Source organism: Budorcas taxicolor, chromosome 21 (genome assembly GCF_023091745.1).
Source record: "Budorcas taxicolor isolate Tak-1 chromosome 21, Takin1.1, whole genome shotgun sequence".
In the NCBI taxonomy this organism is placed as follows: domain Eukaryota; kingdom Metazoa; phylum Chordata; class Mammalia; order Artiodactyla; family Bovidae; genus Budorcas; species Budorcas taxicolor.
Window position 1 is genome coordinate 68,271,508 of NC_068930.1, and position 24,657 is coordinate 68,296,164.

Consider the following 24,657-nt stretch of genomic DNA (forward strand, 5'->3'; position numbering starts at 1 on the left):
GCCTGGAGTCAGAGCAGACATCGGCGGGGGATGCGAGCGCACCTGTGCCGAGCTGGAGTGCTTCCAACCCAAGAAAACTCCCAGCCTGCTTCCTCGCTGCTTTCCAGCCTGCGCCTTGCCCATCACCAGTGCTCGGGGCACTTAACACACACACGGTGGATGAACAAAGGCTTCTCTCCCATTGACAGCCTGCTGTGCGCCGGGCGTAGAACCGCCTCTGTCCCTGAGCCCACTGAACGGAGGAGGAGACAGAGGCTAGGTGAGGGGGACAACTTGCCCAGCAAGTGGGCGGCGAGTCACATGCGGCCCCAGACCCCGGCAGGCCCTGGGGCTCCTCCTCCTCCATTGGCCCCTGGGTTCCAGGGTGTGCCGGGCGGGGGGGGGCACGCTGAGGACACCACCCCTCCATGGCTCTGTCCTGTTGCTCTGGCATCTCCCAGGGGCACTTCAGGGCTCAGGGCCGCCTGGGTCTCAGCGAGCCAGCTCCCTCCACGTTCCAGGCCCTGGCTTCCTCACCTTCCTAGAAGCTTGAGACTCAGCAGAAAGAAGGATCAATGTTCCCAGAGCCTCCGACCCCTGCCAGCACCAGGTGGGTGTGGGTCAGCAACTGCCTCCCTCCACACAACCCAGATGTGTGGATGGCGGGAGGGTGTCATGAGCCTGTAAACATCAATACAGATACAGACAGCATCCACTGTCACCTAGAACCTTCCGTAGGTGCAGTCACACCGCCTGGCAGATCATCAAATCCTCACCCTGGGAAAAAGCTTGCAGAAGTCAGCTCTACTCTTTCAAGGGGCTGGGGGTGGGGGGCTCGGGGTGGGGAGGAGCATGGGGGCCCAAAGCAACAAACGGTCCTCTCTTCCAATTACATGTCATAAACCAACAGCCCAGCATTGTGAGCATTTAACTAAAGGTCGAAAGCAAAAATAGAAGCTGTTGGGAGAGATGCTTTCAGGCCATTGAACATGACTGAGGGGAGTGGGGACAGGCTGTGTGGGCGGGGTGGTGACTCACACACTCTCATTCATACACACACACACACTCACACAGACACAAGCATGGAGGCACTCACAGACACACATGGACATGCACCTTCTGATTCACACTCCAGCACTCACACACACACACACTCCCTCCCATACACATACAAACACACACCTTCCATCCTTCCCACCCCGGGTCTTCCCTAAGCCAATTCCCTAGTGCATGCTAAGTCGCTTCAGTCGTGTCTGACTCTTTGTGACCCCATGGACTGTAGCCCACCTGGCTCATCTGTCCATGGGTTTCTCCAGGCAAGAATACTGGAGTGGGTTGCCGTGCCCTCCTCCAGGGGATCTTCCCAACCCAGGAATCGAACCCAAATCTATTATATCTCCTGCACCAGCGGGCAAGTTCTTTACCACTAGCATCGTCTGGGAAGCCCCCAATCCCCTAGGGAACCTTCTCCCCGCTCTTGCCCGACACCAAGCACTGGGCCCAGAGCAGCTGAGGGAGAATGCAGGCGCTGTTCTCAGGAGCCTGGTCAACGGACGCTGAGAAAGGCCACACTCCCTCAGCGCCCTGCATCATCACTGCAGCTTGGTTAATCCGAGAAGCTGGTGGATGACTCCACAGTCAGGAGACTAGGAGCTCAGGGGCCAGCAGGGTGGGCGGTGGGGTGGGCGGTGGGGTGGGCGGTGGGGTGGGCCCCCACCCCACACCCTAGCCTCCTCCAGCTCACGCTACAGGACCCCAGGGCACCTGTGATGGGTCCCTGGTGCTCCAGATGACCCCTGGCAGCTGGGAGGCCATTGATCAGCTCAGTCCACCCCGCTCTGAGCCTGCCCGGAACCCAGCCCAAAGAGCCCAGGCAAGAATTAGAAGGACCAGGCAGAGCCCGAAACGCCAGAACAGGGCCAGGACTGCCGAGGGCAGAGGGGGTGCCCACATGACCTGGGGGGGCTGCCTGGGGACGCTCAGGGCCCTGGCCACCCCCACCTGCTGCAAGGCTGTGACAGCCTCTGGGGGAGGGGCCCACACACCATGTGCCCACCGTCACCCCTCCTGACCCTCACCATCCACATCTTACTAACAAGGACATCAAGGACAGAGGGGGTCAGGCTGCCTGCCTGCGGGTGGCTGGAGACAGCCCCTGTCCACCCCCACCTGGCTGGGTCCCACAACTCTGGGATCAGCCTGGGGGTGGGGCACACAGTGAGCCCGGAACCCGGTCACCTAGGCGGACGGAGCGCCCGGGGGCAGGAAGCAGGGGGCCTGGCCACCAAGGCCCAGATGGAGGAGGAGGAGCCGAGCACTCGGCGCAGCCCTCGGCGTCAGGCAGGGGAGACACAGGCCACCACAGGGCACTCCTCACTCAGGCAGTGGGTACCGGACCAGTGACGGTCAGGATGCAGGGCCGTCCTGGGAGTTCAGGCAGGAGGTTGACGAGGAAACAGCCACGGCCCAGGCAGAATGAAACCCGACTCAGAGAGATCCACCCCGAGTGCTGGGGGAAGGGGTGGCCGGAAACGTGGAAAGAGGGGGCAGCATCTCAGCCACAGCTTGCAAACAGGCAGGATCTTCCAAACGAGTGGCGAGTGGCGGGAGGCGAGGCGACGGGAAGGGGACTGGAGGTGGAGAAGGAGGTCAAGGCAAAGGCAGGGGGGTACACAGACGCCTGGATGGCACTCGGGAACTGCTACTGTCCTAGAGTCACGAAAGCTTCTGGAAGGGATGAGAGAGGCGTGTGGAAAAGGAGTCAGAGTGCCTCCAACTTTGTCCCCAGGAAGCTAAACTTGATTTTGAGGCTGAGGGTCCCTGTGGGTTGGGGGCAAGGTAGAGACTGTTGTTTCCAAAAGAACATTCTGGAAGGCCAGAGTGAGGCCTGGAGGTGGAGACAGGCCACCTAAGAGGCTGGCTCCAGGAACACTGGAGCAGAGGTGGGCCTGGGGGGTGAAGTCCCAGCACCGAGGGATCGGGGTGGGAGCGCCCACGCCTGGAGACTGCAGACCCATGCCCACGGTGGCACTGGTCCACCATAAACTACGAGCTTGTCGAGGTAAAGACGGGACAGAGCAGGGGGATGGAGCCCCAAGAGCAGCCACAGACCACGCCATGCCAAGCCGGGTAGATCCTCTGGGGTTCTGGACGCCTTGCAAAGCACACAGCCCCGAAGTTAAACCTCCGCGCTCTACAGGACGCAGTGTGGCACCCGCCGGCCTGACTCGCCCCTCCTTCGGGGCCCCCACCCAACAGGCAGAAATCCAGTGACCTGCCCAACGGTCGATGGTCGGCCCGCCCCGGAGCGGGGCACCCACTGACCCTGCTGACAACCGCCTTTTGTCTCGCGGTCCCATTGTCCGCGATTCTCTCGCCTGCCTGCACCAGGGTCAAAGGAGGGTTTCCAGAGGATTTCTCAGCGGGCTTGGGGAGAAACATCCTATTGGTGGGACCTGCCGCTCCAAGCCAGGCCGGGAGAGGCCACAGAGTGGGTGGCGGTCAGTGACCCTTCAGAAGTGGCCCCAGATTGAGCGGCTACTCTAAGCCAAGCAATGGTTGGGTTGCAAGGTCGTACACAGGTGGTTGGACCTCCCCCCTCCAGGATCATGGGGCCCCGGAGGGCAGAGCCAGCCCCAAGCTCCTGGACCCCACACCACCCCACTGCCACATTCTGCCCTCTTATATAACCTTGTCCAGTCTGGGGGACCCAGGGGCGCTCTGGTAGAGGTCCGTGTGCCCCCAAAGCTGCCCTGCCTCAGGAGAAAGGGGTGCCTGGGCTGCTCCTTGGACCCCCTCATCGGGGTCGGGGGGCGGGCTGGACGCTGACATGAGCAAAGGAGCCCAGAGGGACTGCAGTGACCCTTCTGAAGGTCCCAGTGGGGCTGGCCACAAGATGGGACAAGCGGAGGGCCACTCAAAGTGACGAGGAGAAATGCCCAGCATGCTTTGCTGAGATACTCGCAACGCAACCTGGTCAATCAGGAGTACTTTAGTAAATTGAGAGAAATTCTCAACAAGCTCCCAGGAAAAACATGTGGGATTACCAACTGAAAAAAAAAATGGTGGGATTACCACCTGGAGGATGTCCGTGACTTCCCTGGTGGCCCACTGGCTAAGACTCCAAGCTCTCAATGCAGGTGGCCCAGGGTTCAATCCCTGGTCAAGGAACTAGGTCCCATAGGCCTCAACTAAGAGTTCACATGCCACAGCTAAAGATCCCACAGGCTGAAACGAAGATCCCACATGTCCAACTAAGACCAGTGCAGTCAAATAGACAAATATTAAAAAAAAAAAAAAAAATCATGTCTTAGATAGCATCCGGAACAGAAATAGAAAGCTAAGATCCGGAAGTGCAGACTCTAGTTAACACACACGTATCGGTACCAGCTCAGGAACCGTAACCAGTGCACCAGCACCGTCAGAACCAGCAGGCAACAAGAGAACAGGCCCAGGGTTCGTGGGCAGCTCTGCTATCTTCTCAGTGACCCTGTAAATCTGAAAACGGTTCTAAACAGCAACATTTCTTTTAAAAAGTGTGTCTAACAACTCTATCCACGTGGCAAGAGCTCATAAAACTCTCCACACACACAGGAATGAGAGCACTGGACCCAGCAGAGGGAGGGTCTGAGGTCCGATCACTGCGTGGTGTCATCATCGTTGCTATGGTTTCAGTAATGCCCATCCTCACGAAGATGTCCGGGGGGGCGGGGCGTGGTGAGGAAGGGCACGAGGGAGCCCTCTGCACTCCAGTTGCAACCTCTGGTGAGTCGACAATTATTTCAGAATAAAAAGCTAACAGAGTTTGTCTTCTGTATGTGAGTCTCTTTCTGTTTTACACATAAGTTCTTTTGAATGGATTTTTTTTTTTTAGATTTCACATATAAGTGATATATGTTATTTGTCTTTCTCTGTCTGGCTTATTTCACTTAGTATGATCCTAAGTCCGTCCAATGGCATTATTTGCAGACTCACATACAAAACAAACTTACGGTTACCAAAGAGGAAGTTGGGGAGGAGGGATAAATTTGGAATTAACAGATATACACTACTATATATAAAATAAACAACATGGACCTACTGTGTAGCGCAGTGAACCATATTCAATATCTTGCTGCTTTTTTAAGTTAACAAAAGGTGTGCACAAACCTCCCTTTCGAGCCAGCGTCTATTTCCTCCTCTAGGAAAGGAACAAAATGTTAATACCTGTTCTCTCCAGAGGGCAGGATTATAGGCGATTTTCAAATTTCAAACACTGAATCTCTCAGTACCTTCCAAGTCTCCCCTGACGGGCACACAATAAGCAAAGGATGATTCAGGTGTGAGCAATACTCTGTATCCCCATCAGGATAAGCCAGGGGGGTGAGTTGGGGGGATGGGGTCTGCGGCATGAAAGGACCAGGTGAGGCACAGCCCCTGGAGGGGTCTCCCCCAGCCCCAGCTGGACACATTTGTGGGGAATGATGTCCAGAGCTTCTCACCACCACCCCCGCCCAACTCCTTTCAGGGGATCTCAGGATAAATTAGGAAGGCTGAGCTCAGGCTTGCAACAGGGGGCTGTGCATCCCAGATTGAGGGTGGGGGGGACCAAGGGGAGGGGGCAGTGACACCCTGGGAAGACTCTGTAATGTAGGACATGCTGCAAAAAAGTAAACCCTGCGGGGCTTTGGAGCCAAGAAATTCCAGGATAAGTGTTCCAGTGACATATATGTTTCAAGGAGGGGAGAAACCACCTCAAACTGGAATGTTCCCGATTATCTCCTTAACTCGCCCATTCCCATGGCCAGTGCCCCCAGGGAAAGTGGGAAAACGCACCCATGACTTTCAGGCCATATCACTCTGGTTCACAGAGACCATCTGGGTGCTGAGCCCACGGTGATTATTTTTCTAAATTTTCTATAATAAACAGGCACTGTCATTTATGTATTTATTTTTGGCCACGCCGCATGGCTTGTGGGATGTTAGTTCCCCAACCAGGGCATCCAGGCCTAACCACTGGACCTCTGGGGAATTCTCAACAGGCACTTATTTCAGAAGAAGAAAACGCATTGATTGTGTACTGCATCTTGTGTGCAGAGAGGCAGTGCAGGGTCCCGGTGCGAGATGCGGGCCCCGGAGCCAGGCCCCGTTCTTCCCCTCTCCCCCCGGATCTGGGCTGCTCAGCCTCTCCGGGTCTCCACTTCCTCTTCCCGTCCACGCAGGAAAACTGAAGTGCCTGTGCCTTCCAAAGGTTAAACACACGGATACACAGACAGCACAGAGCACCCACTACTGTTCCTACCAGGCTGCTCTTGCTGTCTTGATCCATTCTCAACAGCCCTAAGATGAACAAGACAAGGTCACTCCATCAGAGACAGAAAGGCGAGGCATTCGAGCTTGTGTGACCTGCCTGGGTTCACACGGGTGGACCCACGACCAGAGCTCAGGATCCTCCATCTGGACCCTGTCAGGTGGCACCCAGTGCCCACCAGGAAACTGAATCGCAGCCCCAGCTGAAACCCACCCAGCAAGCTGGCCCTGACCAAGTTCCACAGTGGCAAGGATGAGACGCCAAAGCCCCCTCCTCCCTCGGACCTCAGGTCAGAGGCTGGGTGGTGGTCGAGCTCAGGACACAGGGACAAGGGCCAGGCCGGCCACCCGGGGGCCTCCCTCCTCCTCCCTGCAGCAAGGACTGTCCCACTCTGGGCAGGACTTTCTTTCCCTGTGGCCCCTGCCTGCCTTGGGTGGTGCTCAGACCCCGTGGTAATGATGACCCAACATGTCATTGCTGGGTCAACACGTCATTGGTAATGATGACCCAACATGTTACTGGGGCCTCATGGTTGCTGTCCAGTTACTCAGTCGTGTCTGACTCTGCAACCCCGTGGCCTGAAGCAAGCCTGTCCTTCACTATCTGCTACAGTTTACTCAAACTCATGTCCATTGACTGGATAATGCTATTATCCAACCTTCTCATCTTCTGTTATCCCCTCCTCTTCCTGCCTTTAATCTTTCCCAGCAACGGGGTCTTTTCCAATGAGTCAGCTCTTTGCATCAGCTGGCCAAAGTATTGGAGCTTCAGCTTCAGAATTAGTCCTTCCAATGGATATTCAGGGTTGATTTCCTTTAGGATTGACAGGTTGGATCTCCTTGCAGTCTAAGGGGTTCTCAAGAGTCTTCTCCAGCACCACAGTTGGACCTTTGTCGGCAAAGTGATTTCTGTGTTTTTTAATGGGGGAGCTCCCCTGAGCCTTCTCCACAGCTCCCAGAGAAAACTGTCCCCCTCCCACACATACACAGGTGCGAATTCAGACATCAAACTCCATCCGTCTCCTGAGCGGGAACCAGCGGCCTGCAGGGACGGATGCAGGGGTCAGCAGCACTGGGGCCCGGGGCCCGTCCACCACTGCCACCCTGCATCGCTGGTGGCACTCTGCTGGAGACAGCACGGCACGGAGCGGAGAAGACCACCAACAACCCCACCCTCCCCCCAGGACAGAAGCAGGGACTGGGGCTCAGGGACGGACTAGGGGGAACCTGTGAAATCCTATGGGCCCGACGTCTGCGTTCCCCGCTCTGTGCCGTGGGGCCAGGCCGGGCCAGCTCCCCTGCCCATATCCAGGCCCCAATCTGGGCCACAGCAACCCGGAGGACTCCTCCTCCTGAAGGCCCTTCTTGATAAATGCGTGCGTTTTTAGGAAGCATGCTCTGTAATGAGGCGTCATTTCCAGATGCCAGCTCATCACTCTTTTTTGCCCGCAAGCACCTCCTTGTCTGAGCCTCTCTGGACATGGAGAGGAACGGTGATGTGTCAGCGAGGCACCCCCCTCCCCCGACCCCCGGGACCCCCAACTGCCTCTTCTCCCACCCCTGCTGCTGCCGATCCAGGACCCCAAGTCACCCCAGGTGGCCTCAGGGCTGGCGAGCCACAGCTAAGCCCTGTGGCCACAGGGACACCTCCCCAGAGCTCGCGAGGGTTCCTGCCTTTCTGACCCAGGGTCCCGCTTGCCCCTGTGGGGCCAGGCCAGCTCCCCTTTACCCCAGCAGGGCAGTCGCCCACCGGGACCTCCTCCTTCCCCACAAACTCCCCTCCTGGGGACAGGTGTGGAAGGCGTCCCTTCGCTGGACACCTCATGCCCCCCGGGGTATTAAAAGGATAAACTCTAAGGACAGCCGTCGGGACGTGAGGGCACGTTATTCGAGGCAGCTTCGTGCTCTGGGGGCGGCCCAGAGCCCAGCGCAGACTCAGCCCTGACACCCCCACCCCCCGTCACTGCCCGGGGTCACTCTCCCTTCTAGGGCCACCCCCTCCTCATCATCTTCTACGAAGGCGACCAAAAACAGCCTCAGTGCCTGATGAGAGTGGTCAGAACTGAGTCTTACTTAAGACCTCTGAGGGAGGTTGTGGATATTGGTTTTCTAATTTATTAGAAAGAAAAAAAAAAACACTGAGGGGTGTAGGTGGATTTATTCCCACTCTCTGCAGAGTGGCCCTTCCAGACCCCTAACCCAAGGGTCTGCATCACCAGTGATAAAGCAGAGCTGCCCGGGGGAGGGGGAAGGGATGGTGGGGGAGGGGAAAGGAGGGAGGAGGAAGGGAAGGGAGGGAGCAGAAGGGGAGCTCACCGCTCCCCTGCCTGAGGCCCCCCCACCCCGCCCCGCCTCACAGGACCAGCCAAGGACAGACACAGGTCCGAGGGCTGGGCGCCGGGTGTACCGGTGAGGCGGTCATGACAGCGCAGGTGCCCCCAGGCTCTCCCTGCCCATCCCCACCAGCCCAGCCTGCACCGGGCCGACCCCTCCTCCTGCAGCCTCATTCCCAGGTGCGGAAATAGGACACTGGAGCAGGTGGTCACTCCCGCCCCGAGGCCCGCACCACGGGCAGCCCTAGAAACGTCTGCCACATCAGTGACAAAGCCACGCCACCCTCCCCGTCCCCATGGGGAACATGGCAAGCACAGTCCCGCGTCCCTTTCATCTGCCCTCGGCCACCCCTTACCTGCAGCCCCGCACACACCCCCCTGAGGCTTCTAAGACCCCATTCTCCCTTTTGCGAGTGTCCTTCCTGCTTCTTCTAGGCACCCATCAGCAGGCCACGGAGGGGCCAGTGGGGATGACGCGCGGAGAAGAGGCCTCTCAGCTGGGCACAGGGCTCCCTCGAACCCACAAAACCTCCCCGGAAGGCTGAAAACCCCAGCCGGCACACACAAGCGCATTAGCACCTTTCAGAGCCAAAGTCACAAGCTGGGCGCTGGCCCAGCAGTCCAGACTCAGAGCCGCCTTCTCGCCCCCAGGCCTCCCCTGATGCCCTAAGCCTGCCGTTTTCATTAAGGCGAAGGAAGCACTAATGCATATATTTTCAGCCAGAGAACGGCAGCCCACAGACCGATTCAAAAGTCACCAGAGGCCCGGTCTACAGGAAGAGGGAGGTTGCAATTCAAAAGAAGGAAATTAGGAGACTTTCCCATGTTCATTCTGCTCCCGCTGGTGATGGCTGCTGCGCCCACAGCCTCGGGGAGCTGGCACGTGCACCTCTGGTTTCGGGGGGCGGGGGGCGCAGCTTGGAAAGCTAAGCCTTCGTGGGGGGGTAGGGGGTGGGGGAGGGCAGGAAGCCAACCCTCCCGGGCACTGCTTTCTGACTCTCGGTCAGGGCAACCCCGACCTGGGCAGGCACTAGGAAGGCAAAGGCCTGAGGTTGGAAACTGAGCCACCGTGGATCCTGGAAGCCCCACAGACAACAACGTCACAGAGAAGAAAAGCCCCGGGTTCAGCAGGGGAGAAGGGGCCAGGCTGGGGACGCCCACCGGGGCAACACTGAGGCCCAGAAGGGACCCCGCCTCCAGAACCTGCCCCAGCTTCCTCTGCGGTCTCTGAGCCCCTGTGGACCTGGTCCAGCTGCCTCATTTCCCAGCTGGTAAACTGAGGCCCCACGAAAACAAGGCAGAAGGGAAGCAACACAGAGAGAGAAAGTCAGGAAGCAGAGACGTGCCTGGAAACATCTACCTAAGCCTGAATCCTGAACTGCAAGAGAGGACCAGGGGTGTCCCTGGGCGCTCAGTGGCAGAGAATCCGCCTGCCAAGGCAGGAGCCACGGGCTCGATCCCCGGTCTGGGAGGACCCCACACGCCGCACAGCACTTAAGGCCATGCGCCCCAGCTCTCGAGTCTGTGCCCCAGAGCCCGAGAGCCGCAGCTACTGACGTCCGCACGCCCCGCGGCCTGTGCTCCGCAATGAGAGGCCCCGCGATGAGAAGTCCACGCACCGCAACTAGAAGGCGGCCCCGCTCTCTGCAACCCAAGAACATCAGTGCAGCAGCAAACACCCAGCACAGCCAAAAGTAAATACACAAACAAATAAAATTACATTTTAAAAAAGAGGGAGGAGCAGAGGTGTGACTTTCTGAAGATGGTCGGGGGTGGGGGATGAACCAGAACTTGACCTCCAAACCCGCTAGACCGCAGGCTCAATCCAAGACGATCGGTGTCCAGGACGCCTGGTCAGCAGAGGGAGAGGCCATTCGATTCCACTCCCTGCGTCCTGCATGGAGCCTCTCGGCTAGGCGTGCGTTAAGCTCATTCATTCTTATTTTTCAAAGGCTTCAAGGAGAAGCAACCTAATGTCCATCGATAAGGGAATGGATAAAGGTGTAGTACAATATATATTGGGCTTCCTTTACAGCTCAGCTGGTAAAGAATCCGCCTGCAATGCGGGAGACCTGGGTTTGAACCCTGGGTTGGGAAGATCCCATGGAGAAGGGAAATACTGATATATATACAACGGAATATTACTCAGCCATAAAAAGAATGAAATAACGCCAATGGCAGCAACATGGCAAGAACCAGAGATGATCGCACCAAATGAAATACGCCAAAGAAAATTTTCATATTATATCTCTTACATGTGCAATCTTAAAAAAAGACACAAACTCATTTACAAAACAGAAATAGACTCACAGACAAATAACAAAGTTATGGTTACCAAAGGCAAAGGTGATGAGGATAAATTAGGAGTTTGGAATGAAAATATATACACTGCTGCTGCTGCTAAGTCACTTCAGTCCGACTCTGTGCGACCCCATAGACGGCAGCCTACCAGGCTTCCCCGTCCCTGGGATTCTCCAGGCAAGAACACTGGAGTGGGTTAATATATACACTACTACACATAAACTATGTCACCAACAAAGACCTACTGTACAGCACAGAGAACTGCACTCAGTATCTTGCAATAACCTACAATGGAAGAAAATATTTTAAAAATCTATATATTTATATACAAATGCACAACTGAATCGGTTTGCTATATACCTGAAACTAAAACCACACTGCAAATCAACTATGTCAATAAAAACTTTAAAAAAGAAACTAAACAAAAATTACATATATATATATATATACACACACATTTTTTTTTTTAATTGTTTTAAAACCTTAAGGGAGGGATTTCACTGTCCCTCCCAATGTGGTCTTTTTGGGTCTTTCCTGGGCCCCGACCACGCCCCACCTCTTAGAAACAGCACGAGAGCAGTCATGTTGGAGACCCAAGTTTCCCCAAAGCCTGTCATGCCCAGGTTAAGGAGACCACTGCACGTGTGTCCACCGAAGGTCAGCACAGGGCGGGGCACAGCTGACCTTGAAGCAGCAGGGCCCGCCGAGGGCCCCGAGGAGGCTGAGGGGCCCTGGCTGTCTCCCTCCTATCACAACCCCAAAATTAAAGCCCCAGGCCAGGAAGCTCCAGGGATCCCACCTGCGGCACCATTTTGGAGAGCAGGAGGACAGGCTGGCCTCCCCACACCACCCCCACCCCACCCTCACCCCAGCCCAGCGGCCCGCTGGCCACTCTCCTGCCCAGTTTGAGAGTTTGAATTGCACCAGAAACAAGGGGTCTTTTCATCCAGCACTGCCCACAAGCACCAGCCACACACACTGGGGAGCAGATCACATTGCCCACAGGCAGGCCAGTGCTCACGGGAACCAGGTCTCAACTTGGGGGGATGACGGGGATTAAAGACCCTGCAGGGAGAGGCGTGAGATGAAATTAAACCGCACTGGGGACCACCCTCCAAGGGCAGGGATCACCCTTGAGGGTGAGGACCACCTTCCAGGGCCAGGACCTCGGAGGGAGGGCAGGAAGCATCCACCGGACCTCCTGACCACACTCAAGAGTGACCCCCGGTCACCAGGAGGGGTTCCCACGACTGGGGGCTGCAGGCTGGGGCGGGGCAGGGCTCCCAGGAAACCCACGGCCGCAGACCAGGGAGAGGAGGGGCAGCGGCGGCAGGAGAAGGGGTCAGTGGACCCCCAGGGAGCTGACACCAAGGATCCCGCCCACCAAGGACTCCACCACCATCAGCTGCATTTCCAGAGGAAGATGAGAAGATGACTTAGGAAGGGGCTCTCCTTGGACCCTTCTGGCCCCCAAGGTCGGGAAGGCTGGAATATTAGCTCATCTTCCTGAGGCCAAGCCAGTACCCCAGGAGGCCCTCAAAGGGGGAGGGGGAAGGGGCACGGGGGGGCACCATCCAGCTGTGATCTCATTGGTCCCTCTGCCCTCCCCTGCCAAAACTCAAGACTGGGCTTTCAAGGAGGGGCAACAATCAGCGAGGCCGAGCCCAGGGCTGGACCCCAGGTGTGGTGCGTAATGGCTTCATCTGCCAGGGAGACCAGCTGGCATAACGACCCACGGCTGGACTCCAGCAGCTCATTTAACCCTGAAACGGTACGCCTGCCCGCTGCCCATCACAGCCATGGAGGGCGGCAGGGGAACCCTGCTGGGGGCTGGCGACTGGCCAGGATGCTGCCGGCATGGCCGGTGGGGAGGAGACAGCGGAGGCCCTGGGTCCCCTCCCCTGCACCCCTCCCCTCACCTAACCCCGCCGTTTCAAACGCCGTTTCTGTTTTCTGATCCTGCAGGCTTCTTGGTCTCATTTTGAGGCTGGGAGCAGGGGGCTGGGCTCTGAGGAGGTGGCCTCCGCAGCCTCTGGGAGCCCTGCCTGTGGCCTCTTTGGTTTGGGTTTCCTACCCAGATCCATGGACCACCAGCAGGAGCAGCATCCACGGCTGCAGGGCACCCGGCGAGAGGCTCCTGCGGACACCAGGGGATGAGAGGATGCGGACTGCTGCTCACTCAGCCGGCCACCTCGAAGGGCAGACCTAGGCCTTGAGGGAAGAGCGGGATCCCCGTGGGGGCAGGAGGCAGGAGAGGGGGTTCCTGCCAACAGAAGCCCTCAGGGCCTGCTCTGCACCTGCGAGGCAGGCGGACCTTGGGGAGGTGCGTGGAGCCTGGCAGGGAGGGGGAGTCCCTGACACCTGCTTCCTTCTGTGCACAAGAGCAAGCGCAAGGCCCAGCCAGGCGTTGTCCAGATCGGCGCTGCCCACAGAACTCTCTGAAACCACGGAGAGCTTCCTTTCCTGAGTTGACAACAAGCTGCGAAGCGCTTGCGAGGGGCCTGAGTGCAGCTCAGAAACCAAACCGCTCTTGTTACTTAATCTGAATTAACTCGGATCAAAGCAGCCTCCAGTGGCTAGTGGGCAGCTCAGGGCCAGAGCCAGGAAACCCTGGGGCAGGGTCACCACCCATCAGGAGGAGGGCACAGGGGTGTCAGTGAGACACAGGGGTCCCGACTCAGGAGGCACCATCAGCGGGATGCTGACCGGGACACTGGACAGCTGGACATCCAGGCCAGGAGAGAGAAGTAGAGAAAGTCCAGGGGCTCATTCCTGGAGGGAGGCTGCCCGGCAAAGGCGGGAGGCAGCTGGACACCCAAACGCTGCAGCCAGGGAGGTCGGGGTTGAGCGGCCCACAGCCTTGTTCTAGCAAACGAGCCCATGGTGGGCATCAAACACCACCGGGAGGTCAGGATGAGGAGAAGCCAATGGGCCAACCCGGAGCTGCCTTTCCTGGGACCCAGGGCTGCCAGGGCCCAAGAAGCGGTGGGTGGGAAGGTGGGCTGGGCCTCGGATGCTCCCGGGAGAAGTGAGCAGCGGAAGGAGGGAGCGGGGCAGGGAACAGAAGAGGGAAGATCTTGTTTATTGTTTTGGACCGGGAAACATGAGCCTGTTTGCAGGGGAAAGGAGCCAGGAGAGACCCAGAAACAAGAGGAGGGGGACACTGGTGGAGGGAGGTCCCACAGGAGGGGCTGGGAACCTGGCCCCTCCTAGGCTGGAAGGTGCAGAGAAAGAGAGAAACCTGCGGTTTGATTTTCTGTCCCATACAGAAGTGGGGTGTGTGTGCATTCCCCAAAAATACAGAAAACAGAGAAAAAGGCAAAAGGACAGGGCGGGAGGCTCCTATTGTCCACCCCTGGAGCTCCGGGAGATGTGAATCGAGTCTTCTGGGAGCCCCTGGCACAGGCAGCATGGCCGGAACCCGCCACAAAGGGCCACTCCCAGAGCGGGCTCATTAGGACAGGAGCCGGTGCGCTCGGGGCGGGGCAGGCCCATTCAGGGGCGCCACACAATCGGGCCCTTGTGGGGGGCAGTGGCGGGGGGGGGGGGGGGGGGTTGGCAGGCGGCTCCGGAGCCTCTGATTCCAAGACAAGAGCGCGCCTGCTTCTTGCCTTACAGCCCAGAGCCGACAGAAAGACAGATCGGGGAAGACAAAGAGATGCTTCCCTGACAGTGCACGGGTTATTTCTGGAAATGGGTCGGCTCTCTTGCCGTCTGGGTGCTGTCAGCCCTGCCCACCTCTGTCCCCTTGACCGCAGCCCTAAGGAGGCCCCCAGTCCCTCGGGCGGCCCAGCCTCCCCCCACCCCCACCACCCACTGCCAGCTCCACGGGGATGACAAAGGCAGTCAGTGCCTCACAGCCTGATGCCTGGCAGTCTGCTCTGGCTCCCGGGGGGCGGTGGGGGGACCACCGGGCCGACCCGTGACCAGGGCTGGGGTGGGTGTTCAGCAAATGCAAGGCCAGCTTCAGACCCAGCTTTCCACTGTCCTCCGGGCAGACCAAAGCCAGCTCCCTGGGCATCCAGGCGGCAAATGCGGGCAAGCGACCATCCAAACAGGCCTGTCTCACGCTCACGGCTAACGTGAGCCGACACCAGCCTCCAGGCCCGCAGGCCGGGCTCTGTGATGCCCCAGTGTGGGGAGGTGTCCTTGCCGCCAGCAGACCTGCAGACAGGCCACCGCCAGCTCAGGTGGCCCACAGACCCCACAGCTTGTCCCCCAGAGCTTCCCACCGGGGAAGAGCCCCCAGGGAGTGTCTCCAACACCCCCGACCCATTGGGCCCATCTCTGAGAACTGGTCCAGGCACTGGCATTTCTTCAAGTTCCCAAAGGTGATGTCTAATATGCAGCCAAGGTTGAGAACCACTGATAAAAGCAAAGATGTACTTCTAAGGAGTTGTTAAAAGGCAACAGGGAAGCTGGTGGGGGGCGGGGTGGGGGGGCAGTGGGAAGCACAAGTCACCACCCTGGGGGTTGGGGAGGTGATATAGTTTTTATTTTTTTAAAGTAGTTGAAGGCCATTTGACGCCAAATGGCACAAATGGAAAAAAAAAAAAAGGCAGGTGGCCAAAGCGGATGGACCACCGTTGGGTTTAAAACCAGAGGGAGAACTCACCCAACGCCTCTGGGTTGCTCATTTCTCATCCCACCATTTACTGAGCGCTTACCACATGCCAGGAAGACTGGACCCTGCCCTGGGGAAGGTTATGGGCTTGGGGACAGACAGGGCAGCAAATGGCGTACGTCCACAATAGATGGTCTTGTCCCAGGCAACCCACACCAGGGGACCAGAGCCCAGCGCTCTCCTCTAACAGCACCCAGGCCTGCAGAAGGCGATCAGATGGCAGGGGCAGGTAATTCCACCGGGGCCCTCACCACGGCCCCTCACAAGGACAAGCTGGCCAGCCACTGGCTTTGGCCTCAGTGCTGGACAGAGCGGTGCCTGCCTGTCATCACGGCAGCCACAGCCCCGCCACCACCCAGACCTGTCCCTGCAAGAGATCTAACCACAAAGTTGACGGCCAGAGGCAAGATGGGCAGGGCAGGTGGGCCCGTTCCTCGTGGCTCTGCCAGTTCTAGGAACGCTGAGTCAGGGGGCCAGAGGATGCGAGGGTCTCTGGCACCCTGGGTGTGGCCCACCCAAGCTTCCCATTTTACAGAGGGGCAAAACAAGGGCCCAGAGAGAAGACGGGGCTTGCGTGAGGTCAGTTCACGAGTGGGCTGAGGCCGTTGGTTCTGCGTTGTTCAATCCACACAAAGACCCCTGACCCGGGGGGTGGGAGGGGGCACAATCATGCCCCTGAAGCCGCCCCAGACTTGGGGACTGTATCAGCTGGTGGGGGCCCCCGTGTGTGTGTTCAGCAGAGTGCAACGGGAAGGGAGCAAACGGACTATGGAAAGTGGCAGTCTCTGAGTACACCCAGGACAGCTGACTGCAGAAAAACTCTCCAAGAAGGTCACGGCTGGAACTGCTCACAGCTGGAAGAGCCCAGCCCAGGGACGCGGTGAGGGCAGCACCACCTGCCCCAGCATCGCACAGTCAGCACCACCCCTCCAAGCCAGATGTGCCAGTGCTCCAGCTGTTCCTCCCTCCACGCCTGGCCTCTCCCCTGCTCTCCTCTGCTTGCACGGACCTGCTCCGTCTCAGCTCCCAGCTCCAGCCACCCACCTCCACTGAGCTCCGGGCACCCCCGAAGAGGCTGAGAGCCAAACCAGGGCACTTCTGAGAGCAGCGAAGAGGGCATGATGAAGTCACATGGCGGTGGTGGGGGTACAGGCTGCAGCTTCCCATGGACGGCCCCCTCCCCACCCCCACGTGACCTGATGTGACTTGCCTCTCTGCCCTGAGCCCCTTCCTCAGCAGAAACGGGGACCCCTACCACCCCACCCCACCCCCGCCCGGGTGCGTCTCAGCACTGGTGTGGCCAGGCCTGGGGCAGGTCCCCTTCCCTTCCCAGTCTCCTCCAGAGCCCCTAGGGCTCCAGGCAGTTTGCTCCCAGGTTTCCGGCTTTCCCAGGCATGGCATTTCCTCCTCTCTAAGATACCATCAGTCACAGATGCCCGATTTTCCAGAGCGAGGGAGGGGAAGACCCTGCAGTAAACACACACGCTGATTCTAAGACGCAACCCCGCATTGCAACAGAGGAGGGGAAAGCCCACGTTCGACTTCAGGAAATAACAAATGACCAGGGCCTCTGGCCAATGGGGAAGCAGGAAGGAGGAAAGGGAAACAGACCCTCACCTACTCCCCAGGGCCCCTGGCCTCTGCTCTGGTTAAATGATGCTCCACACCTCTGCTTAAACATCATACACAGGGTGATCCCAAGAACATTTACCAACGAATCAATACAACTCCTGATCTTTCTGCTCTGCTCCCTGGCCAGTGGAGACCAACAGTGAGTTGCTCAAGAAGAGGCAGGCATCCAGCACCAGGGAACTGACTCAGCTCCAGACCTGCCCTCCACCCTCTTGCCCCTGCCTGCCTGCGGCAGCAGAGGACAGCAAGAGGGAACAGATGACAGTGACCAGCTTCAGTGCCTGGAAGCTGAGGGTGTGGGGCCCATTCCTGCCTGTTCACGATCAAAAGAGCCTCAGGTCCATTTCGCAGACCAACTTGTTCCTCTGTCGCCAGGCTTCAGGGAAGCCACTGGGGTCCCGTCATTACCTCGCTCCAGGGAGATAAGTGCTGCCTCCTTCCCAGCTCTGAAATCCCAGGGCACTCCCTGCAGGGACCACCCTCCCCCCCCACCACGCCCTGCCCGGCACCCAGGTTGTAGGCATGGGCAAAGCCACCGTGGGCCTAAGTATTCCGTGGGCAGGCACAGTGAGTCTGCAGAGAGAGAGGGCGTGTCGCCACAGGTGCCGCTCTGCCTGAGCACCCCAGTAGCTCAGGGTGGAGCCCCTGACCCCAGACGTCAGGAGTCACAAGGAGGCAGGCAGGGCTTTGGGGCAGACACGCCTGGTCTGAGGACCTGCAGAGAAGGTTCTCTCCTGTGACCACAGTCCCCGTGACAACCACCCCGGAGGCCCCCAACCCAGCCCACAACACGACGGACTCCAGATGGACGCTCCCAAGCTGCCACTCCCCAAGCCCAGCTACATGAATCACCGCGCGTGGCACTCTCAGACTGAGTAACCGCTCAAACGTCTGCTCTTGTTTTCCTTCCTGCTGGAAGGGCGAATTCTCTCAACAACCTGCCCCACCCACCCGCCTCCCGACTATTCTCTGCTCTGTTCTGGACTCGCACAACCAGCTGCCCAGATGTCTTGAGTGCTTCACTGCAGTGGGTTCGGGAATGCCCTGGACTTGCATGCCTCTCCTGATGGGGAGCTCCCCACCTCCAGAGGCAACCAGGTCTCCCTGGACCACGCTTGTTTGCAGGAGCTGAAGTCCGAATTGCTGGAACTTTGGGGGTCTGCACAGAGCACTAACCCCCCTGGGCTGACAGCCCGTCTAGTGGCAGCTCACCAACTCCAAAGCCCTTCATCTCCTGGCTCAACATGCTGGCTCTTGCTGTTCCCAAGAGGCTTCCAGGCCCCCTGCCTCCCCGCAGGTTGTGAGAGCACCTTGCAGGCCCTGGGCTCTCGGCACCCCTGGTCCAGATCCACCTGCAGCCCTGCTTCTGCTGCTGGAATGCCACCCCTTTCCATTCAACTGGACAAGGACTCCTGTGGCTGCGACAGGAGCATGTGATGGGGGTCCCGCAGCCCCACCCCGAGGAGGCAAGTCTGCAGGAATCCAAGTGACAGTAGAGAGTCCCTGAGCCCATCCTTTGAGGCTCAGTTCTCGGGGCACAGATGAGGAAATCGAGGCTTCCAAGTGCAGTAAGCTGCCTCCTCTTACACGCTGCTCGCTACCTACGCTCCCTCCTTCCCCAACCAGAAGGCAGGTCACGGCTTCCCACTTTGCGGATGAGGAAACAGAGGTCCCAGAGCTCAAGCAGAGTCCAGGCCTCTGATGCTTTGTGCCAATGAGGAGGACAAGCAGAGCGTAGGAAACCCCCCGCAGGTGCGAAACACAGACCGTGAGCAGCGAGGGCTTCTGGGCTAATCGTGCCGCAGCAGGGGCAGCACAAAACCCAGGCTGTGTCCTAGGAACTCAGAGGCCAGGCCCTCAGTGAGGGGCCTGATGGGGCTGCGGCAGCGGACGGAAGCTGTCTGGCAGGGAAGCCAGGGAATGAAAACAAAAGGAGGGACCTGGATGCATGGAAGCTGGCACTTTCCCATCCACAGACCTCTGGAGCTGTGAACTTCAGGCCAGGAAAACAGGACAGCAAGACTGAGGCTCTGGGTCTGGCCGGAGAAGGGGAGCCACACCTTAGCTACACAGGCCCCACCCTGCCTGGGTCCATCTACAGGTCACAGGGGCCCTGCCCAGGATTAAGCTCCGAGTAGCCTTCCACTGCTGGTGGGGCCTCCTGGGGTGGGAGGTGGGGGGGGTGTGTCTCAGACCATCCTAGCCCAGAGGGGCAGTAGGCCCAGGCTCTGACACCCAAGGCTGACAGATCCCCTGGACTGATCCAGCCACCCCTCTCTGCCCGACAGCCCACAGGACTGGGAGCTAGTCACCACACCTTTCCAGACCTCAGTTTCTCCATCTGCATATGGAACCACTTGGGAGCTCTGAACACAACGGAGTCGGGACTGGGATGCTCTGTGGTAGGTATAAACTGTGAGGCGCAGGGCACCTGCCCTGGGCTACCAGCCAGTGAGCTCCTGGCCCTGGGGGCACGGTACCCCAAGGCCAGTGACGGGGGGTGGGGTTAGGATGGGGAGGGAAAGGGAAAGGCTTATTCAACCCCGCCTCCTTGTCTTCACTGACCTCTGCCCCCAGGCCTGGCCAGGTTTAGGAAAAGCTGCCCATTCGAGTCGTGCCCCAGGGCTGCTGAGCTGGGATCCCCTCATAAAGACCTATTCAAGGCCAGAGGCTCCGTCTAAGACCCAGACCACCCTCACTCTATCCTCCCTTTAAACCAACAAAACCAACAAGCAGGAGAGCAAGCACATCTTATTTTGAGAAGCTCGAACTCTCCACGCAAACTTTTAAAGGTATAAACGGGGCCTGTACAAAGGGCTGCTGGAGGCCCTCGTTCCTGGGGTTAGCGGAAGGGGGGTGGGCCATGGGATGTGATGGGAGGACTGGGATGGAGGTGAATGGGCACTCGGTGCATGGCGGGAGGAAGAAAGGAGGCGGGACACACACGACAGGAAGGGGAATGGGAGAACTGTTGAAAATAACTTGTTCGAAAACTGCATTAGTTCAAAATGCAAACCTGACTATCTGATGTTTGGGGTTTGCCTGTCCCAGTCTGCCCCCGCCCCCTACTAAATTAAAGCAAAGAGCATCCCAGTCCAGACTAATCAGCTCAGCCCAGACCTCTATCAGAAAAAAAAAAGACCAAGAAAAAGGCCTATTTGAATTCCTATTCACAGGCCGGTCAGGCCCAGGTCCAGCCTGGGAGGACCTGGAATACAGATGGGCCGCCACCCACCACAGCTTCTTAGCGCCCCGAGGGCGCCAGCAGGGCTGCAGGTACCCTGCAGCTTTCAGACAGGACTACAGGGTCACTGCGCTCCAGGAGGTGCAACCAGACACCAGCTCAGCTGCAAACATCGGGAGAGCTATCTGTCTTAACAGCAGACAGAGTTTCAAAGAGAACGGCCGATGTCTATTTGGCAAACCCTCAACGGGTCTCTCTCTTTCTCATGAGGATCCTTTGGAGAAACATCCATGACAAGGTCCTGCCAACTGTGGAGGCACACTGCCTGAAGGGATAGAGGAGGACCCCCCTCTACAGAAGGGGAGCAGAGAGAGGCTCGAGAAAGTGAAGTCCCTGGCCGGAGGGAAGAGGGAAAAGATTCAAACAGGAGATTGTCTGAGCCCTCCGGGCACGGGGGGTTATCAACCATCTGCTCAGGGGTCACCGATAAGGAAGTGACATTTGCTGGGACAGGAGAAGCAGGGCAAACGTGAGCCGGAATCGAGAACGGGGAGTCAGCAGTGTCTGTTGATGAATAGTATCAGTCAAAATGACCACAGGCTGGAGATGTGAGCCAACCCGGGGGCCTGAGCAGTACACGACCCCCAGAGCACTACCCAGGCAACTGACAACTGACACTGCAATCTCAGTTGCCTTCCCAGGAATTGCTCAGAACGTCTCTGAGCCTCTACTTGCTTGACTGTAAAATGGGGGTAATACTGCCTCGCAGGGTTCCTGTGAGGATAAGCTGAGAGGGCAAAGGATCTGAGGCACCAGTCTGTTATCTGATTCCACTTTCACCACCACCCAGACTGGGGCCTGTTATCTGCCTCATCTCCAGCTTGCTCTCCACCCAAAACTACAGGTCCAAAGGCAGAAGAGTGGCTTTGAAGAGAAGGGCCTTTCCTTATTTCCAGACATCCCACTCATACTGTTGAGAGAACATCTCAAGGCTACGCTCAACTTTGAGACAAAACTAAATTGACAACAATCCCACTGATGAGTGAAATTTGTGATCATAACGCTGAGTGCTTATTTTACCCCGACCCAAAGCTGTGTCATCCCAGAATCTGTGGCAGTCCTGTTCCCTGTGTGTACGGGTCTTGCGGGAGCGTGGATTCTACAGGAAAACCTACAGCTCCAACCCACCCTGCCCCTCAGTGGGCTGGGAAACCACAGGTGGGATCCAGTCCTTCACACCTGCTCTGCTGACAGCAGCAGCAACCGAAGACAGGGTCTGCATCTCCTCGTCCAAAATAGGCCAGAGCTTCTCCGCCAAAATGCCCTGACACTGGAGTGCCCTGCAGAGAAACACCCTAGCCAAGTGTCACTGATGACGCAGCTGAAAACCAGCAACATTTCGCTTCCTAGCCACAGACTGCCGCAGTCCTCCACTTCCTACCGCACTTGGGGAAACCGAGGCCCAGAACTCTGACCCTCCCAAGCGCCGCCCCAGAAAACAAGACCAGAGAGGCTGAGACTGGGACTCCTCATTCCCCAAACAGTGCGAACCACCTAACTCTGAGCTACTCCCGCTGGCCTTAAGGAGCTTGCTGGTGGAAGGTGGGGTGGATACAAAGTCACTGGAGAGAAACCCAAGTTGTAGCCTTAGATTGCTAATCAGTAACAAAACACGCCTCTACACCTAGCCCTGCCCCAACTCACAGGCTAGGAAGGTAAATAAAAACTGCAACGGGCTAGTGCCCCACCTCCCCAGGGGCCACTTCCCACCCCAGCCCCCACCCCAAGGCACCTGCAGAGGCCACTTGGCCACCAAAGCAAAGAGAGCGCAGCCCGTCCCCACCCGGCTCCCAGGCTGTCACTCAGGGGAAGAACAGTCATTTAAGGCCTAGATACATTTTCTCTGAACTAGGAAAGCCTTCAAAGAGAACCAGAAAGGGCTGTTTAATCTCCACCTTCAGGCAAATAGTTCAGGCAGCAGGAAGAGCCACCAGAAGCAGGAGCCAAGCCACCAAAAATGTGGAAAGACAGGGAGGGGGGAGAGGAGAGGGGGGAGAGGAGAGAGGCAGGAGGGACAGCCACTGATCAGAGGGCTGGGGATGAGGAGGGCAACAGGCTTCCCCACTCAGACAGAGCCCTCTGTCCGGGGGCCCAACAGTCACATGGGCTGGAATACAGTAGCTGGGCTTTCCCGAGGCCAAAGGTCCTCCCACCCACACCCCAGCCGCTGCTGCCAACCTGGGCACTTCCCGGAAAGTGAGCAGCAGTTTACAGACCCCTTCAGAGGCTTTTATCTCTGCCTCAAATCCGGGAGGTAGGGATTACCGGCTCCATTCTACAGATAAGGAAACTGAGGCCCGAGGAGATAGAATGCCAGGATCCAGTCCAAGCCTATATTCCTCTAGGAAATCTTAAGCGCCTCGGTCGAGAAAAATCCCCCCGGGGGGTAGGTTGGGGCGGGGGGGGGGGGGGGGAGGGCGGGGAGGCGGGGAGCGCTGAGAAAGGCAGGAGTAATAGCAAACTAGGAAGGTTCTCCGACCCCAGTACTCTGGGCCCAGCTGTCTGTGACCCTTCCCTGGGGCAGACAGCAGGGAGAAGCCCAGGTGGAATGCCAGCTCCGCCCCGGCACACGGGTGATCGTTGCTTGGGGGCTGCCTGTTGTTCCAAGAAGAGGGAAATTTTCACTTTCGCTCAAAGGGCCTATCACTTTTTTTCCCCCATCATTAAAAACTTCCTGGTCCCGGGCCAGGATTTCCAGGCAGAACTGCGGCACCTCCAGCCAGCCCTACGGTCCCAGATTGGAGAAACTTCTGAGGAGTCTGGGGGTCCCGGACCGGCTGCGGATTCAGCGTGGCAGGGACACGCCTCCATCGCTTAACTGGAAAACTCAGCACCAAAAAAAAAAAAAAAAAAAAAGCCCCACCACGGGCGGGATGGCGATCTCCCCGACGCCAGCCGGAGGAGGGGTCCGGAGTGGCGGCCGCCCGCGGGGGAAAGGTCTCTGGGCCCAACACGCGCCCTGCCCGGCGGACGCCGTCCTTACCGTGCAGGCCGTTGGGGATGCTTCGGTGGTGCGGCGGCGGCGGCGCCGAAAGGTCGTCCAGGGACCGGCGCGTGGCGACCGCCTTGCCGTCGGGGGCCTTGGGCGGCCCGGGAGGCAGCAGCGGCGGCGGGACGTGGTGGTGATGGTCGGGGCTGCCACCGCTGCCCGCGCTCGACGTGCTGCTGCCGTCGCCCACGTCCCGGGTACCCGCGCCCGCCGCGCCGCCGGGCAGCGGCCCGCTCAGGCTGGCCTGGCTGTCGATGGAGCTGCGGGAGCCGGCGCCGCCGCCGCCGCCGCCGCCCGCGCCGCCCGCGCCCCCCGCCAGCGCCGCGCGCTCCTCGTCCAGCAGCAGCACCAGTTCCTTGAGCTCCAGGTTCTCGCGCAGCAGGGCCTCCTGGCGCGCCTCGAGCTCGCGCAGCTTCTGCTGCGAGCGGGCCACCTCGTGCCACACGGCGCCGGCCGCGTGGCGCCCGAAGCGCTGCCACTCGCGCGCCAGCTTGCGCCCCTTCTGCCGGTCGTCGTCGAGGAAGCAGCACAGCTCGCGCAGCTCCTGGTTGTCGTCCTGCAGCCGCTGGTTCACGTCCTTGAGGCCGCGGATCTCCAGCAAGTGCTGCTGCAGCCTCCGGTTCACGTCGCGCATCAGGCCGCCGTGCTCCAGCATGAGGCCCACCTTCTCGCCCTCCGCGCGCCGCAGTCTCCGCGCCAGCTCCTCCTTGCTCCAGCGCAGCAGCTCCTCGTCCGGCACCTGGCTCAGCTCCTCCGACGCCGCCGCCGCTGCCGCTGCCGCCGGGGGCTTCGCCATGGCGGGGCCGTCACCGCGGCATCGCCCGCGCCCTCGCCCGGCCGGCGCTCCCCGTGCCGGGGCTGCGCTGGGCCGGTCCGCGCGCGGGCGGCAGAGTGGGGTGGGGGTGGTGGAGGCGGCCGGGGGGCGCGTGCGGCCCGCCCCGCGCTGCCTCGCGCGTCCTCACGCAGCGCCTGCCCGCCGCCCGGGCCGCCCCGGGGAATCGGTGCGTCTCGAGACTCGGCGAGCTGGGAGCGCTGCTGCGTCGGCGGTCGCGGTGCCGGGCTCTCTCCCGGCTCCGGCTAAGCAGGCGGAGGCCCGCCCCCGGCCCAGCTCGGGAGCCCCAGCCGCCCCGCCTACTCAGGGGCGGGGCTCACGCGGCCCTGGCCCCGCCTCCGGGGGGAGCGAGCGGGCGGGCGGGCCGAGGCGCGGCGGGTCCCCTCGTCTCCCCCGCGCTGTGCGCCCGCCCGTCCGGCGCCCAGCCAGAGGCGC

General features: G+C 59.2%; 1 protein-coding gene across 1 annotated transcript in view; it reads right to left on the reverse strand.

Annotated features, from left to right (window-relative positions):
• CCDC85C (coiled-coil domain containing 85C) overlaps positions 1 to 24,186 on the reverse strand; it is a 75,581-nt gene extending 51,395 nt beyond the window's left edge. Inside the window, exon 1 of the mRNA XM_052659973.1 lies at positions 23,385 to 24,186. Coding sequence (XP_052515933.1) covers positions 23,385 to 24,186 — 802 coding nt within the window. The remainder of the gene's footprint in view (positions 1 to 23,384) is intronic.
• Positions 24,187 to 24,657: the final 471 nt, after the last annotated feature.